The sequence below is a fragment of the Pteronotus mesoamericanus genome, unplaced genomic scaffold (assembly GCF_021234165.1).
Source record: "Pteronotus mesoamericanus isolate MK-2021 breed Mesoamerican mustached bat unplaced genomic scaffold, CSHL_Meso_final scaffold_651, whole genome shotgun sequence".
NCBI lineage: Eukaryota > Metazoa > Chordata > Mammalia > Chiroptera > Mormoopidae > Pteronotus > Pteronotus mesoamericanus.
The window spans coordinates 38393338-38409863 of NW_026555325.1; the positions used below are offsets into that span (position 1 = coordinate 38393338).

Here is a 16526-nt window from a genome sequence, read left to right on the forward strand (position 1 = left end):
AATCCATCCCCCAATTCCAAAAGGGGACATCATCATGAAACGTGCGGAAACCATATTGTGGAAAGAAGTGTCAGCCAAGAGTGATGAATGAGAGTGATGCAATGTGAGGAAGGATGGCAGGAGTGTGGTCACTAACCCTGCACAGCCAGGTAGCAGGATGTGCTGACGGTCCCAGCCTCGTTCACAGCACTGCAAGTAAACCGCCCACTATCTTCTGCAAAGGCTTCACGGATCATAAGACGAGCAATTCCACTCTGGAAGGTTATCTGGAAATCAATGGAACTTTCTATTTGGTAGTCTTCCCTGTACCATGTCACTTTTGGGGATGGGTATCCAGAGATGTGGCACTCCAAGGTAACGGATTCACCTTCTATGACAGTCACATTTTTTAAGCCCTGAAGAGAGAAGAAAAGATACCGTATTGGTACATGGGCATTTTCATTAATCATCTTTATATGTTATGGTAAATGTGGGGGTTTGAACTTGTACATTCTAATTGTCAGGAAATTTTTTTTTTAAAGATCAGCGTTCTAGGAATATTAGTAAAGAGACTGCTTTGAAAATTGGTGTATCCCCAAGTTGAAAAAAATACAAGGTGTTTCCAAGTTGGTAAGGTGGAATTGTATTAATGCCACGTAAGGGGCAACGCTATGCTCTCTGTGGGTCTTACGTATCCAAATCTTAGCAAAGCTGAAGGATCAGTCACAAATGCTGCCTCTTCAATAAAGCCTTCCCTGCAGCCCCCAATTCCAAGTAACCTATTCTTCTGCTTTATCCTCTCTTTATTGTGGTGCTTATCACCTCCTATATTTTATCTTGCTTATTTATGGACATGTTCTGTGACAGTAAGGCAAGGACTTCAGAAGGCTGCATCTCCATACATTTTCAATAACGTCTTACACATAATAGAAATTCATGTAGCCTGTTGACTACATGACTGATGGTTGCCACACAGAATTCCCCTTTACTTGCCAAATAGTGTGTGACCATAAAATTAGCACTTGTAACCTCACGAATGCCATTTTCCTGTTTGAGAAACTGATCTTTGCACGTTTCAAAATTATTTGCTCAGATAAGCATGTGTGCAGTCCAACCTAATCAACGTCTTTACTCACCGAGACCAAAGTTGGTGGAGTAACAGGGATTTCAGCAGGTGCAGGTACTCTTGCTTTTTCAGTTACCTACAATTTTTACAAAACATGTTTATACAACGCCCATGAAATTATAGGAAATTTCATAAACATTTAGCTCGTGCAAAATTATAAAAATAATTTGAGAAAGAGTTGCAACCCAATAAAATTAAGTTTGAGCACAGTAAGGGAGAAAGGCCAGGCATCTCGCTGATAACTTCTGAAATACAAACTGCCGAATGCCTGGCCCTGACTTGCAGATAGGGATCAAGAAACAGCATGCAGTCCAGTGACCCACCTTGGCTTCACGCCCATGAAGTACTTCGAAGTGCTCTTCGCGGACTGTGCTACCAGCGATGCTCACCCCTACTTCCTTTTTCACTTCAATGCCAGCTTGGCTCTTGTAAGTCTCTGGTGCGTCGGTGAAGGGGAACTGGGGTGAGGGAGTGGGCTCTGCTCTCACTCTGGTCTCAGCAGGCTTCACAGTGGGTGCCTTCACCGACTTGGTAATCTTCTGAGCAGAAGATGTGGCTGACAACTCTTTTTGTAATGTGGCAATAGCGCTGCCGGCTATTGATGCCTTAAATGGAAATGGAGTCGGGAAATGCAGTCACTTAACTGTTATCCATGTCGTCATTTTGCAAAGCCTCGCCCCCTAGTACTCCTGTGGCGAGTCTGAGTCTATTTTCTTCTATGTGGCTCATGGGTTTTTAATGTTCTCATTATCACGTTTAAAGTTAGTGAAAAGTCAGTTAGAGATAAGCCAGTTATAAGCTCATTGTCATCTGTGACACTTTGTAAAATACATTAAAAATATCTTTCTTAAAGGGTTGCATTAAAAACTACTTATTTTTCATTCTTATCATAAAGGGACCGAGGATCTTCTAATGCTCAGTCGTGAATTTCCACTTAATCATCCCAATGCTACTTTTGAAAATACTGACATATTCAAAAGCAAGAAATTACTAAAATACTTGGTAAATTCCTAAGGACTACTTTAAAATAGCACATTTAAGTTTCAACCACAAATCTCTTTGAAAGGTGAAAATGAAGACGTTCAGAAAAATAATTTAAAGACTCCTTACTGCTTTTATTCTGTTGCTGTCTATGATTTGGTTTCAATAGTACCTTGGGACTATCCCAAATATAGGTATCAAATGTACATTACAATTCTTTCAAAGCATGTAAGACTTTGGTTCTATGTCTTAGATGTGTATAGCAAGGACAAGAGTGACAAATATTGAGGGTTATTATGTGCCATCTACTTGCTAAGGTTTTTACATATATTAACTTGCCCTGAGGACAGAGCTAATAAGGGGCAGAGCCAGGACACCAATTCAGGGCCATTTGGCTCCACAATCCAACCCAACCACTACACAATACCACCTCTCCATCTTGCTACACTGAGGATATCACTGTATGACTTTGTAATATCTATCTTTATAGTATTTATATACATTTTCAGTTGTTACTCTGAAATGTCTCATAGCAGAAGGAAAAGTAAACAATATAATTAAAAAAATGTGAAACAGAGAAGCCTGCATGAATTTCTGTGTCTCTTCGGATAACCACCTGCTACTCCACCTGCAGGGCAAGTGTGAGAAACCAAACTTTAGGGGCCCCGAGTCCACCATGAACTCCAACGGACTTTACCTATCAGAGGTCACGTAGGCCTATACCCAAGATAATTCTATGTCGTCATGCTCTTTAACTCCTTACCTCATATCCATGTTCTGTCTTAGGAACAGAAATTTTTGAAACGGTAAAGTGAGGGCTTGCGGTGCGGGGGCGTTTATCCACATGGACTAATCTTTCAGTTGTTACATCTGTAGTTTTCTTGATCTGCATTGAAATAAAACTCAGTGATACCACTGTTCACCAGCTGACCACAGCAGTTAAGCTTGCTTTCCCATTGTTTGAAAAAAGAAAAGCAGCCAGTACAGACTCACCTGTGATGATATATGCATTCCCATTTGATCAGTAGTTGTGATATGAGTCTCCGAAGGAGCTTGGATCACTCTAGGCTTGACTGCTTTAGGGACAACATGGGGTTCTGAGGCGGGACGCTGGGGATGCTCAGCTACCTTTGTGGTAGAAACATGCTCCTTATATCCATACTCTAACGTGGTCTGCTGAGCATATGATTCTTCAGGATGCCCGGGCTCTCTGGGCTCTCTCACACGGGCCTGGTCTACTGCAGCAACAACTGTTGCTACAGCTTCCGCCTTTTTCTCAACCCCCACCTGGAAATAAGGTTTCCAGAATTAATACATAGTAAAGTCAAATTCAGGTGGGGCCCTCCCCTCCTAGGATAGCCATCAAGAACAGACAAATGCCTAAAGACAGGATAGTCACATGGCATCTGTGTTATGGAGCTATGTTATGTCTCTAGAAATGTAAATGCACTTAAGAACTTAATATTTCATTGATTATTATAAGGTGTGGACATCTAGTTAGATACACTCTGTAAACACCTGCTTATTTAAGTTAAACATTAAATCACACACAACATAAGACAAACAACATGTGTATAAAATAGCAAGATTTTGAGTTTTTCAAGCATTATGGCTGAGCAGTCAACTAGCACTTGAGAAATCAGAACTTTGGGGCTGGTTATCTTCATTGATTCTTTTTATTATCTTCTCAGTCATTTGGTCTCATGTTGACACAATGACAGCGATGATAAAAATGTATTTAAATACCATCATAGATCCATCTGGAAAAATAAGTTGCTACAAAGTTGTACAGTTGCATGCAAATCTGCGATCACACAGAAGCTCATGAACACAGAGTGAAGCATATTAATTTACTTGTGATTCTGTAGGGATAAGAATTCCTTAATCTATTAGAATATATCTCTCTTAAAACACATGAAAGAAGATATTGTGATTAACATGATAAAGTGTTATCATATTCATATTCAAGAGAACAAACTTTCTTGTGAAGTACAGTTCACTTTCATTATTACTGGAAATTAAAGGAAAGAGGGAAACAGAAATGTTTTTTCATTTCCGTGAATTCGATGAACATAAGTGGGAACACAGTTTGCAAAGGAGTTTCTCTTTTAGATGGGGTCTATGCAATACTTGGAAAGAGCATATTGTAAATATCCTATTGCCACGTCCTCCAGTGCTCTTTCCAAGTACTGCGGGGATATTCTATTCATGTCAGTTTTCTTTTCTACTGCTGTGAATAGAATTGAGATTGCATTTGAAATGGTTTCCAAGTATGCTACCTACCTGTCTACCTGTTAAAACTGTTATCCGAACCATTTAAGATAAAATAGAGAGCTTGTTTTTGTTTTGAGTTGAAATTGGGCCTTTAGGTGATCATGAGCTTTATCTGGTGCTTCCCTCTAGGAAGCCACACTGTAATTAACCTGCCTTGAAGAATTACAAATACAATTTTCAATTTAGATAGGATTTTAGAAGAAGTTGTAAAATATATGTGAGGCTTAGGTGAATTAAGTTTGTTCATCTATTGGTTTCTTTTTTATTTTTTAACCATATAGGTCATTAGTTGACTTTAATTCTATAGGTGGTTTAACATGTCAGTATCATCAACAGATTATATATTATATAATGTTTATATTATCTTATATATTATATACTATATAGTACATTATATAATATATTATCTTATTTATATGTAACTTTGCTTGTAGAGTGATTGCATTTACATTACATTTGAACTTTTCAACCAATCTACACAGTAGTCAGCTTGAGTTTTAGTTTTATTTTAACAATGAGAAACTAGGCTCAAAGAAATTGTCTTTTCCAACATAAATATACAGATATTATTCTAAAACTTACACACAAAAAAGAATCTTAAATACAGTAGGGCATTTTAAATTGTAGGAGCACCTATATATTTTTTCTTGAGTTAATGTACATCAAACTCCATATACATATTCATATGCTGTATGGTGAGCAACTAAAAATGCATGCTCTGTGCTGGTATCTGCTTTTATTTCTTAGTGGCCTGTAACAACCTTCAGTGAACAAGGAGACCCCAAATCATTCCACTTTTTTAAATAGTGAGAATTCATTTAGAGGATATAAAGAAAAGTGTTACTTAATCTGACTTTTCACAAATAGAAATGTTGACAGTTCCACGGAAGGAACTGGACTGAATTTAATCACCTCTAATGTTTTGCTGATCAGTTAAATGATTAAATGGAACACGAGGTGCACAATGACTCATGAGGGATGAAAGGTTATGAGAGCCAATGATGAAATGGGATGAAACTGTGCTTTTCACCTCCACAGCATCAGTTTTCATCTCTTCACAAAACAGATGTATCTGTTCTTGCTTAATAGCAAATCCTTTTCTAGTTCATGGCAATGTGGCTGGTTCGGTAGGTTTTGCAGTGGTAACTATTACTTTGGGTATAGACATTTTTTCAGATTCCATTTTTATCTAATTTTTAGCAACAAAAGTAAGATAGTCAAGTTTATGTGATTTAGAAGTAAGGAAATTCAAACACAAATACTCATGAAGTATGTTACATATTGGAATTTCTGTCACTGACAGGACTTGTGAAAGGCTGATTTGGCATTCAAAATTGGACTTGGGTGAATGCTTAAAAAGGTGATCTTAAATCACATGTTACAATAAAACCCAAAGATATAGAGATAGAAAATAACACTGAGGGAAATACAGACAGGACTCAATCATGATGCTAAAGAAATTGAAAACACTTTAGTTGCTGATTTTTAGACACTGTATGAGCAATGAAGAATAAAATTAGGTAAATAGCTCATTTGGGGTAAAAGACAGAGTCATGGGAAATGTGTCATAGAAATTTCATAGCTACAAATAATGTTTTCATGGTTTATGTATATTTATTCTGGTTGAATAATTCCCTCTCTAGATTTTAATATAGTTATCTTGTTTAGCTTTAGTGAGAACTACTACAGCAGGCACTATAATTTTCCATTTCTTTTCTCTTCTGATATTTACAGGAGGAAAAAGATAATGCTCTACATGAAGAAAATTATGGGTAATTTCCTAAAGTAAGCCCACACTTTATAAAGTAATACACTGAATTTATGACCTCCTCAAAACATACATCTTGTTGATAGTCAATAAGATTCCTTATTTACCCCTAGCTGGTGTGGCTCAGTGGATTAAGCACTGGCCTGCAAACCAAAGGGTTGCTGGTTTGAGTCCCAGTCAGGGTACATGCCTGGGTTGTGGGGCAGGTCCCCAATAGGGGGCATACATGAGGCAACCACACATTGATGTTTCTCTCCCCCTCTTTCTCCCTCTTTTCCCTGTCTAAAAATCAACAAATAAAACCTTTTTTAAAAATATTAATAATTTACATGTATATATCTTTTTATGTTCATTGAGTACATTAAAATTAGCCTGCATGCAATTTCAATCATCAACTTCTAAAAAAATCTAGATGGTAATAATAAAAAATGAAAAATAATAGTGAAGAGATCAGTGGGGAAAGGATTATGTAGTAATATTAACAATAATAAATAATTTGGCTTTTTAGTTTCTAATTCTTTAATCATCTAAAAAATAAATTATGTTAATAGTGTCTCATACATAAGAAATTCTGAGATTTGGTATTAATGTATTATAATAGGGGACTTCACACTTAGAATAGTCACCTTTCCATGAGTAACTTGGGTTTGTTCTTGTCTAGTAGCCATTCTTTCTCTACTTCTCAGTATTGTTTCTTGTTCTTTGGCTTTAGCAGTAGCAACTGCTATTGTAGACAAGGCAGTTTTCTCAGCTCCCTTTCTCATCTGATTATTACAGTAAAATCAAGGTTTAAATTATACAGGGCTTCAGACACACATGGTATGACCCAGCACCCCCTCCTAGTTATTCAGGGTTAAGAGAAGTTAGCTATCACTTGGCAGTGTTTGCACACACTGAGTGGGAATCACAAAACTTAGAAACATTAACTATAGCAAAAACTCTAGATTATTCCATATATTGCTTCTTAGAAATCAGGCTAAAAATGCTAATCTTCATGCAAAGAATAATGGTGAATAAAATGAATTAACAGATGTTACAGAAGGAAGAAAACAAAATGTGCTGATAGAATTAATGGTAAGCCGTCACACATTTACCATTTTATTTTTAGTTTGGAATTCAAAAAGGAAAATAAAGATTAATAATTCATACCACATCATAGTTAATGATTTACTAGAAATCAGCTTAAAGATAAACTTTTCCCATCTCATAGAGCTGTATTCACCTTTTCCTGAGTTACTTGAACTTGCTCTCTTTTGGTAGTGATGCTTTCTCTACTTCGTGATACTACATCTTGTTCTTTGACTTTGGGTGTGGCAACTATAACTTTAGGTACCACTGTTTTTCTAGTTTCTTTTGTTATCTGGTTATATGATAAAAAATGAGAAAATGGTCATTAAATTTCATACATTCTCTAATAAAAGAAACTAAAGTCAAAACCGCGAAAGGAAGCAAAATATCGTCCCAGTTGAGGACATTTAAATCACACTTAAGTATATCATTTGAGTTGCTTTGATCATCCATACTGCTTCATTGGTATATTATACATATATAAAGAAAAAATATGATTAGCAACAAAATAATAAAGGATGCATTCCTCTTTCTCACATTATTCTTACTATAATCTACGTGAAATTCTAGTAGAGTCATAAATAACACATACTTTTGCATGTTATTAACAAACGTGTACACTGTAGTCTACTTCAATAGGAAGATATTAAAGTGAATTATGATATCATGTTAGTATCAATCCAAAGAAAGACTGAAGGTTAGGAATGAAAAATGGCAGTGAATGATAGATAGGTGGCAAAAAGCTCGTGAGAGATTCTGAAATTTTTCTGCTTGAGTTATAAGAAGAGGAGGAGGTGAAAAAGTGATGGTTAAGACCCATGATGACAAGGTAGGTGGCTTGCAAAAGAAATGATATAAGAGTGAATTTCACAGTGGCAGGAAGTCATCACCTTTTCATGAGTTATGTGCATTTGATCTTGTTGTGTGGCAATTTCTTCTTGAGCTCCCAGAATTGTTTCTAGTTTTGTGGGCTTTGCAGTGGCAACTACTACCATGGATGCAGCGGTTGTCTCCATTTCCTGTCTTATCTGATTTTCAGAATAAAATAAAGATTTGAGTTTCGAGAGACGCAGAAGAAATGGCAAGATATCTTGCAACATTCAGAAGAGAAAATACCACATTTCCATATATAGTGTCTTCACTTGTATTTAAAACATAGATTTTTGTTTTTCTAAGGAATGGGCTTCTTTATTTCCTACCTGCCCCTCAGCAAACTGTCCTATAACTGAAAAAGTCTCATCTTTGAGTCATGGTGACATGTTATGCAACCCACTATGGGCCTATGGTAAATGGCTGGATAACTATAAGCAGGCTGAACCTGCCAGTCACCAGCAAAGGCAACAGGGTCCTCTATGCCCTTGATTATGCATTCAATGTCTCTCATTCACTGTAAGGAGAGGGAAATAAACCCACAGTTGCTGGCCACCCTTTTAAGTATTAAAACACTGTGTTCTCAGCTGGACCTTTAACAAAAATAGCTCTGGGATCAGCAAAGAGCTTGAGATCAAGAGAGGTGAGCACAGGCAACGCGTGGCATATGAAAGAATTCAAAATAGATGCCTCTCTTCTGGCATTTAAAATTTGATTTCACACATAAGAGAGGAGTGCATTCTGGTGACATTGAGGTTGTTGCCACATGGCAGTATGGCACAAAAGCAGAAAACACTTCTAGGTCACTGCTGATCAACCAATAATTAGTACACTTTCTTGAAAAAGCACTGATCTTGATGTGCACCATCTCCTCGCTTTCTTTTGATATTTAGTTCGAATGCTCATGACCACTGTGTGTGTGCATGCACCTGTCTTACAACTATGTAGTTTGTGTGCTACAATCGAAGTGACTGAGGGCTCAGGCTATGCATCAAAAAACTGACTGTACCCCTGGGTAACTGGTGTGGGCGATAGCTATCTTCTGCTTAAGTATGCTCTAGAAATGCCACAGATGTGCCCTGAACTGTTCTAATAGATAGTCTCCAAAAAATGATCAACTGAGTTGAAAATTGTGCCATAAGAAGAGGATTTCCATCATGAAAGAGTTTCAACAGTAGACATAAGGGAATGACAAAAAGAAAACACACACAAAAAACTGCTGCACTTAAGAGGTTTTGGTTACAGAGCACATGCAGCTGACTGAAATGCGTTTGTCAATGAACGAGTTGCTATTTACAAAATTAAACTTACTATTTCTTGAGTTATTTGCTTTTGTTCTTGTTTTGCAGTAATTTCTCCAGAAATTCTAGTTTCTTGTTCTTTGGCTTTAGCTGTAGAAATTACTACTTTTGGTACAAATGCTTTTTCAGTTTCTTTTCTTATCTGAAATTAATGATAAAAACAAAATCTTATTGTCTCCTGATCTCTGATGGAAGACAAAATATTTATTAAATATAAATATAAATAAAATGTTTATTTAATATAAATATAAATAAAAAACAATATGGGGATTTGAAAAAAGAAGTAAAATTCTTTTTCTGGAGACAGGACTACATGAAATAAGTCATCTTATTTTCATTAATATGACTGTACTCCTCTTTTTCTGTCTAAACCATAAATTATAATGCTTAGAGAGAAAAAAGTTGGATTCAACAAGTTTTGCTTTCTTTGTAAAAGACTTCCAATTTCTGTAAATGTGTACATGGGGATATTAGTCCCTGCTACTTTTGTCATCTAAAGGTGACCTCAAGCATAAGATAATAGAGTAGAAGGCCTTAGAAGTAATAATGGCAAACACTTTTATTTCATATATGAAAGATCAAGTACGGACAATTTATAATCTGCACTTGTACAATATTTTTCCTTTGAAATTTTTCCTAAATATTACCACAGTTTTAACTATCAAGACTTACTTTTCTAAAAATGAGACATTATAGGGAGAAAAGTTTCGTACATATTCCAGGCAAAATGTTTTTCAAATTCTTACCTCCCTGAAGGATGTTGTGTTGGGTCTGGATGCCAAAAGTTTGTGTGTTGAGGGGGGGTAGGGGACAGTTTGTCCCATTTGCCTCTTTGACATTCTCAGATATCATCACCGAAATTCAGGTTTGAAGGAAGCTCGGAACTTCATCTTAAACTACCCGACTGACTGCCGGCTCCCTAGGCCCATAGCCCTACCAGTGGGCCTTGTCTAACCTGTCCCTGAATAACTCCAGTCATGGCGATGTCCTTTTCACTTTTTCTGGTCACTTGACCTAAAAAGGCCATGCTGTTCATCTCACTTCAAATCCACATTCAAATATTCTCCCGAAGAGTAAGGAAGCAGAGAGTGAGCTATTTCCAAAGCAATGTGTGCTCAGTGTTCTCTTCTACTCTTCCCTGTTCTTATCTATTTCTCCTTCCTGGTTTTACCTCCCTCACAGCCACACATTTAATTAGTACATTCCCAGATCACTGTAGATGGGGCCCTGGTTTCTACTCCCACTACATGTTCACACACATGTTTTGTCTATATGAGGAAAGCATTCAGTGACTCTAAGGGACTTCGGTATATACTACCCAGGAATACACAGATACAAGGGACTTTATTAGTGTGATAACAACCAGGTTGCCCAAGAAACAACACCCTTCACAGTAAACATTATTATATGTGTTGACACAGGTAATAACAATAATTTCACATCAAAAACCATTTTCACCTGTTCATGAGTTACGTGCACCTGCTCTTGTTTCGTCGTAATTACTTCTCTGGTTCTTGTTTTTAGTTCTTGTTCCTTGGCTTTATCGGCAGCCACTGCTACCTTAGTTACAGCAGTCTTCTCTGCTTCCTTTCTCATCTGATTTCATAGGGGAGAAAGGGAAGAAATACTTTAATGCACCTTGTATAACAAGTTACAGTAATAAATCAGGATAAAGACATAAACGTCACACAAGAGAGGATAAAGCGGAAAGCTAGAGTGATTTTAAACTATAGCAGAAAATCTATTCAAATATGAGGTGGGGAATTATTCTGGATTTATAACACTTTTCAGCCATGAATCAAGTGTCATGTTTATTTTGAGGAAAGTAAAAGCAAAAGTCTTTTGGGGGAGCTTAGAGGAAAGTAATGTCTGCCTTGAAATAATGGTTTCCACATCTGGCTCCTGGAAGGCCTGAACTCTTGGCTGACTGGTCTGGAACCACAGCATTGAATGCACACATACTTCCCTGCCTTGTTTAGCTGACTTCCCAGGCCGCCCTTTTCCTGTCTTGACTCAGGAGCATCGATACTTAGAATACGTTTTCTGACCTCCTGTGTTGCTTTTCTGACAGTTAACTCTTGCTTGCCTACATGCCCGTCATCGACCAGGTACTTAACGGCATTTATATGTTGCACACCTATGGTATTTCAGATTACCTTTTGCTAAAAAACTCCTAAAAGTCTGGGCCACATTGGGCTCAGTGCCATCCTCAGAATGGTTCGAGCATTGACTCCTCAAGGGATCTCTGCGTGCAAAGCTCCAGTCAGTCTGGCCTCACGCATACCTGTTCTTGAGCAGGTGGGATGTGCATAGCAGTCGTGGTTGTCCTCTGAGCAGTCTGCTCTACAGCGCTGATCACTGGTTCTCTCACTCTGGCCATATCAACAGCAGCTACGACAGTCGCAACAGCTGCACTTTTGTCAGTTTCTTGTTTCACCTGCATTGGAAATGACCCAGTATGTTAGGCTTTAAAATGCCATGACTGTAGAAAATACAAAAGCACCGTGGAAACTGAGCTGCTACCTAGAGCCAAATATACATGTACAGAAGCATTTATCACTGCTGAGAGAGATAGGGTATAGGTGTTAAAACCTAAATTTTACGTAAACCACACAGATTAGAACCTCTGTCCCAATTAAAAAATGCTTTTACAAAGCAAGAGCCCAATTTGCCCTTCAGTTTCTGCAGATTACGTTCTTCTGTACTACCTATCCGGACTGAGTTTCATGATAGTATTCTGGTCGGGGAAGCCAGGACATGGAAGGAAGAAATGGAAAGAAACAAGACAGCTCTGACGGTACCTCTGTGACGCCCTTGGCGACAGCCTCTGCCGCGAGGGTGGCAGCGCCTGCGGCGCCGCTGATGGTCGTTTGCTCCTGGACCCCGCGGTATCTCCCTTCCCATCTCTCTTCCGTCCTGATCTGAGTAGCACTGGTCACCATAGTTTCTCTCATCTCAGACTCCGAGGAGGCCACGTAGCCCTCTTGCTTCCACGGGGGAGGCACTTCGGGGCCCAGCGTGGGTGCCTGGGTCTTACGCATGAGTAATGGAGACTTGACAGATCTGATGGGGGACGACGCGGAGACCCTCCCAGCCGGAGACACGGGCCTGCAAGCGGAAGGGCAGCGGTCAAAACCCCAAGACAAGGAACTCCCCTCTGGGTCGTTATATTTGAATAATGACAGAACAATCTGGAAGTGTTTAATTTAATGCAGAGTTTTAAAATGTGTGCCTCAGTAACATATTCGGAGGCAAATAATGTATTTGAACGCTTTCTGTTTTTTATTTCTTTCAAAAAATATTATCAAACATCTTCCATCTGTCAGGTTTTATTTCAGGTAATTGAGATATATCAGTGAGTAAACTAGGTACAGATCCCTGACCTGGGAAGTCACAGCTGAGCAGAAAGTTTAAGCAGGTAAGCGCCCTAGGCTGCTGTAACAGAACACCCAGGGGCTGGGGTGCTTATACACAACGGGAATTTCTATCTCGCAGCTCTGGAGGCTGGAAGTCCAAGGTTAAGGCACTGGCAGATTTGACATCTAGTGAAGGGCAGCTTCCTAGTTTACAGACAGCTGTCACGGGGCCCTGACAAGGCAGAAAGGGGGAGGGGCTTCTTCGAGTGAGGTCTCTGGGCCTCTATTTTTTTAAATTTGCTCTTTACTGTACTTTTTCCATTCCCATTTAGTTCCCTTATACCCCCCCTCTCCCCAGCAATCACCACACTTGTCCGTGTCCATGAGTCCTTTTTTTCTTTTCACTCAATCCCTCCACCCCCAAACTGCCCCCACCACCACCAACTAGCTGTCATCTATAATCTGTTTTAAGTCCCAGTAAGCCTCACTCTTCTTTGCTGTAACTCGAGAATCAGACTTAATGCTAAGCTAGAGAATTTTGTGCCCTGCTTCACTGTCTCACATTTTAAAAAGTAAAAACAGCAGAAGGTGCTTTCTTGAAATACAGCCAAAGAAAGGCCCTGGTAAATATCGCAATCATAACTCTAAATTTTTCAGTGCTCCCAATTCTAGAGGCATGCAGGGATATCAAATATGTGCTGAACACAGTAAGGTTTCTGTAATCAAAATGCATTAACACACCTATATAAAAAGTTACGCTAATAAATCAGGATAAAGACATAAATGTCACGCAAGAGAGGACAAGGAGGAAAGCTAGAGTGATTTTAATCTATGGTAGAAAATCTATTTTAATATAAGGTGGGAAATTATGCTGGATTTATAACACTTTACAGCCATGAATCAAGTTTCAAGTTTATTTTGAGAAAACTAAAAAGCAAAGGTCTTTTGGGGAAGTTAGGCTACACAAGCCAGATCTTTTAAATGTTCCTGTGCGCCTTCCCACAGCCTTCATTATGTCCATATGCCTTGTGAATCTTCAGGCGAGGAAAAGCTCCCTCGGAACTTTCTGTGGGGTAGGCTGTGCAATACACTTTGGAAACTGCTTTTCTAGTCAAAGTGTTTTGAATTGCTCTCTTAAATGCTCTCTGTATTTGTTTACCCTCAGCCTCATTGTAATGTACTCTGGACTTCTTTTAAATATCCTTGTACTTCCTGTGGTAACTGGCTAATTTGAAACCTAAAGATTCTGTGATTTTTTAAAAAATTAAATTGATAAAGTGGCTTCTCCCAAAAGAGCTTTTGTTGCTTTTTATGTTTGTCCAAAGTGCAATAGCATCAGTTGAAAAACCTGGGTGCTAAATCTTTGCCTTTATAGACAAAAAAGGCAGTTCCTAATCTATAGCAACAATTCTAGGGGTGGGTCAACTACTTTAAAAGTTTTTCATGATTTGTTAATCAATGAGGTGTATACATATTACCCTCTAGGTGGCAGTATTGCCTTATCATTGCATTTAAACGCTTCAAATAGGAAAATGTTTATGAAAGCATTCTGGCACTACATAGGGTATTTAATTTATACTGATCATAAGTGAAACAACTATTCTAATTAAGGCTCAAGATACAGCTGATACCTGCTCTAAATTACAGATTAACTTAACAGAACATTACAATATTAACTAGTTTAATGAAGAAATATTTAATCATTGTTTTAAAGAAGGGTTTTTTTTGGTGAAAATCAATTGGCATTTTATAAACAAAATTATAATCAGCTAAAGGGAGATCTGGGGAAACATGTCTTTATTTTGAAAATGGCTGCCTTAAAAATATAACAAAGACCAGTTTAGAATGATTTGGGCCTACATCAATTGAAGAAAAGTGACATATACTTCAAAGTTTCAACCTGTGTCTTGTTCTTGCTATACCTACTAAAAGGAGTTTCATTCAAAAAGAGCTAAAGACAGGATTAGCATGATGTGAGGATTAGCAGCAGATGGCAGGTAAGTCCTTAACTGTGAAAATCAGTGTAATTTGGGTCATTATAGGCAAGTGCTTATTTCTGCTTTTACAATAAAAAATAACCACCTGGTCACAGCTAGATACAATGCACCTTATTCAATGAAATATATTTGCCTTGCTCTACAACAAAAATCAAGATTAAACCAGGAGACATTTTAGGAAGTAGTCTATCTCAGATAATCATTATTTTATCTACCAATTGATATTTTTATTTCTTGACTATTTTAAAGGAAATTTTGGGGGCTAATTAATTGGGATTGTTATTAATAAACTTTCAGAGCTGCTAAGACACTCAAAATGCACCATGGAATCAGGGAATCTCTGTGATTCTAAATGACCTTTAGGCTTAGATTTTAAAATACAGTCAGGTTGTTATATCCCCCAAAATCACATTTGGCCTGTCTGATGATTTCATGTTGTGCAAACTTGGAGTGAGCCTGAAACAGAACATTTTTTTGTATTTGTTAGCTAGGTATGGTTTTTTAAACTGAGTTTTTGTTCAAGGCTTCCTATTAGTGTCTGCCAATACCTTTACTTTTTAAAGTGCCCAACATCAAGCAAAAGGGAAAAAGGACTCGTGGACATGGACAACAGTGTGGTGATTGCTGGAGGGAAGGTGGTAAAATGGGGATAAATGGTAATGGAAAAAATACAATAAAATACTAAAAAAATAAAGTGCCAATATAATAAAAATTGAGAAAGATCTATAATTTTTTCATATATCTATTGGACATTTAAATCATGTCTTGTGTGAAATGTTTATCTTGCATAATTTTTAAAATTTGTGTTGCTTGTTTAATCCTATAAAATTAATTTGAGCAAGCTTTTTAATATATTTGGTACATTAGTTCTTTGCCTGCCATAAGTGTTGTAAACATTTCCCCATATCTACTGTTTGCCTTTTACTTCTTTATGGGGTCTTACCCAGCATCACCATGTACAGTTGTACAGGTTATGCACTGTTTCTAGGCTTGTACTGTTCACATTGCAGCCATTGTAAATTTGTTATAACAGTTTTATGGCAGAGACAATGAAATACCTTGAGGATGAGACACCTTTAAAATGTTTTCACAAATGCCTGTTTGGTTTAGCCATGACCTTGCTTTTGCCATAAATTTTTATTTTTATGTAGTTGAATTTGTAAATCTATTTTTCAAAGCTCTCCTCCACATGTGTTCCCAAATTTTCTTCTCATTGTTTTGGGGTTTTTTTTCCAGTTTAGCTCTTTAGTCATGCTGAGATTTGTTTTGTAAATGGTATGAGGTAGAGGTTAATAATTTTTTCTTCCAAATGGATAAGCTAATTGGGCCAGCATTCTTTAGCAAGTAAAATATTTTTTCCCCACTGAACTGAAAGGTCACACTTTGATTAAAAATTGAATTTCCTGACTATTTGAATCTATTTCTGGACTCTCTGTTTAGCTCTCCTGATGTATTTTCTAGTCACTTACCAATTGTGTACTGTTTTGATTATAGTAACTTCACAGTTTGAATATTTTTTAGGTCAACTGTTGGCTTATTATTCTTCTTTTATACTTTTCTTGGCACAAAAACTTTCTCTACATTTAAAACACTCATTCAAATTGATCAAGGAAGACTTTTATTTTCCTCAAAACTTTGCACATTTTTTAGTTCATCATATTAAAAACCCTCAGCATGTTAAACCAAATTCTAAAGTTTTGAATTTGCTGTCTATAATTTATACTTGATTATATAATTTCTGAGTCCTGATGATACATGCTCACTTTCTAAAATACCTTCATATTAACTAGACATAGAAACCCAGTT

General features: G+C 37.5%; 1 protein-coding gene across 2 annotated transcripts in view; it reads right to left on the minus strand.

Moving 5' to 3' along the window:
* The window catches only part of TTN (titin), a 269499-nt gene that overhangs the window by 244744 nt on the left and 8229 nt on the right, over nucleotides 1–16526 (minus strand). For both annotated transcript variants that reach the window (XM_054562536.1, XM_054562535.1), the window contains exons 7-18: nucleotides 12169–12475; nucleotides 11652–11804; nucleotides 10826–10963; nucleotides 9378–9509; nucleotides 8087–8224; nucleotides 7351–7488; nucleotides 6755–6892; nucleotides 3080–3373; nucleotides 2850–2972; nucleotides 1429–1710; nucleotides 1116–1181; nucleotides 137–395 (exon numbers count right to left, since the gene is read on the minus strand). In XM_054562536.1, coding sequence (XP_054418511.1) covers nucleotides 137–395; nucleotides 1116–1181; nucleotides 1429–1710; nucleotides 2850–2972; nucleotides 3080–3373; nucleotides 6755–6892; nucleotides 7351–7488; nucleotides 8087–8224; nucleotides 9378–9509; nucleotides 10826–10963; nucleotides 11652–11804; nucleotides 12169–12475 — 2168 coding nt within the window. The remainder of the gene's footprint in view (nucleotides 1–136; nucleotides 396–1115; nucleotides 1182–1428; nucleotides 1711–2849; nucleotides 2973–3079; nucleotides 3374–6754; nucleotides 6893–7350; nucleotides 7489–8086; nucleotides 8225–9377; nucleotides 9510–10825; nucleotides 10964–11651; nucleotides 11805–12168; nucleotides 12476–16526) is intronic.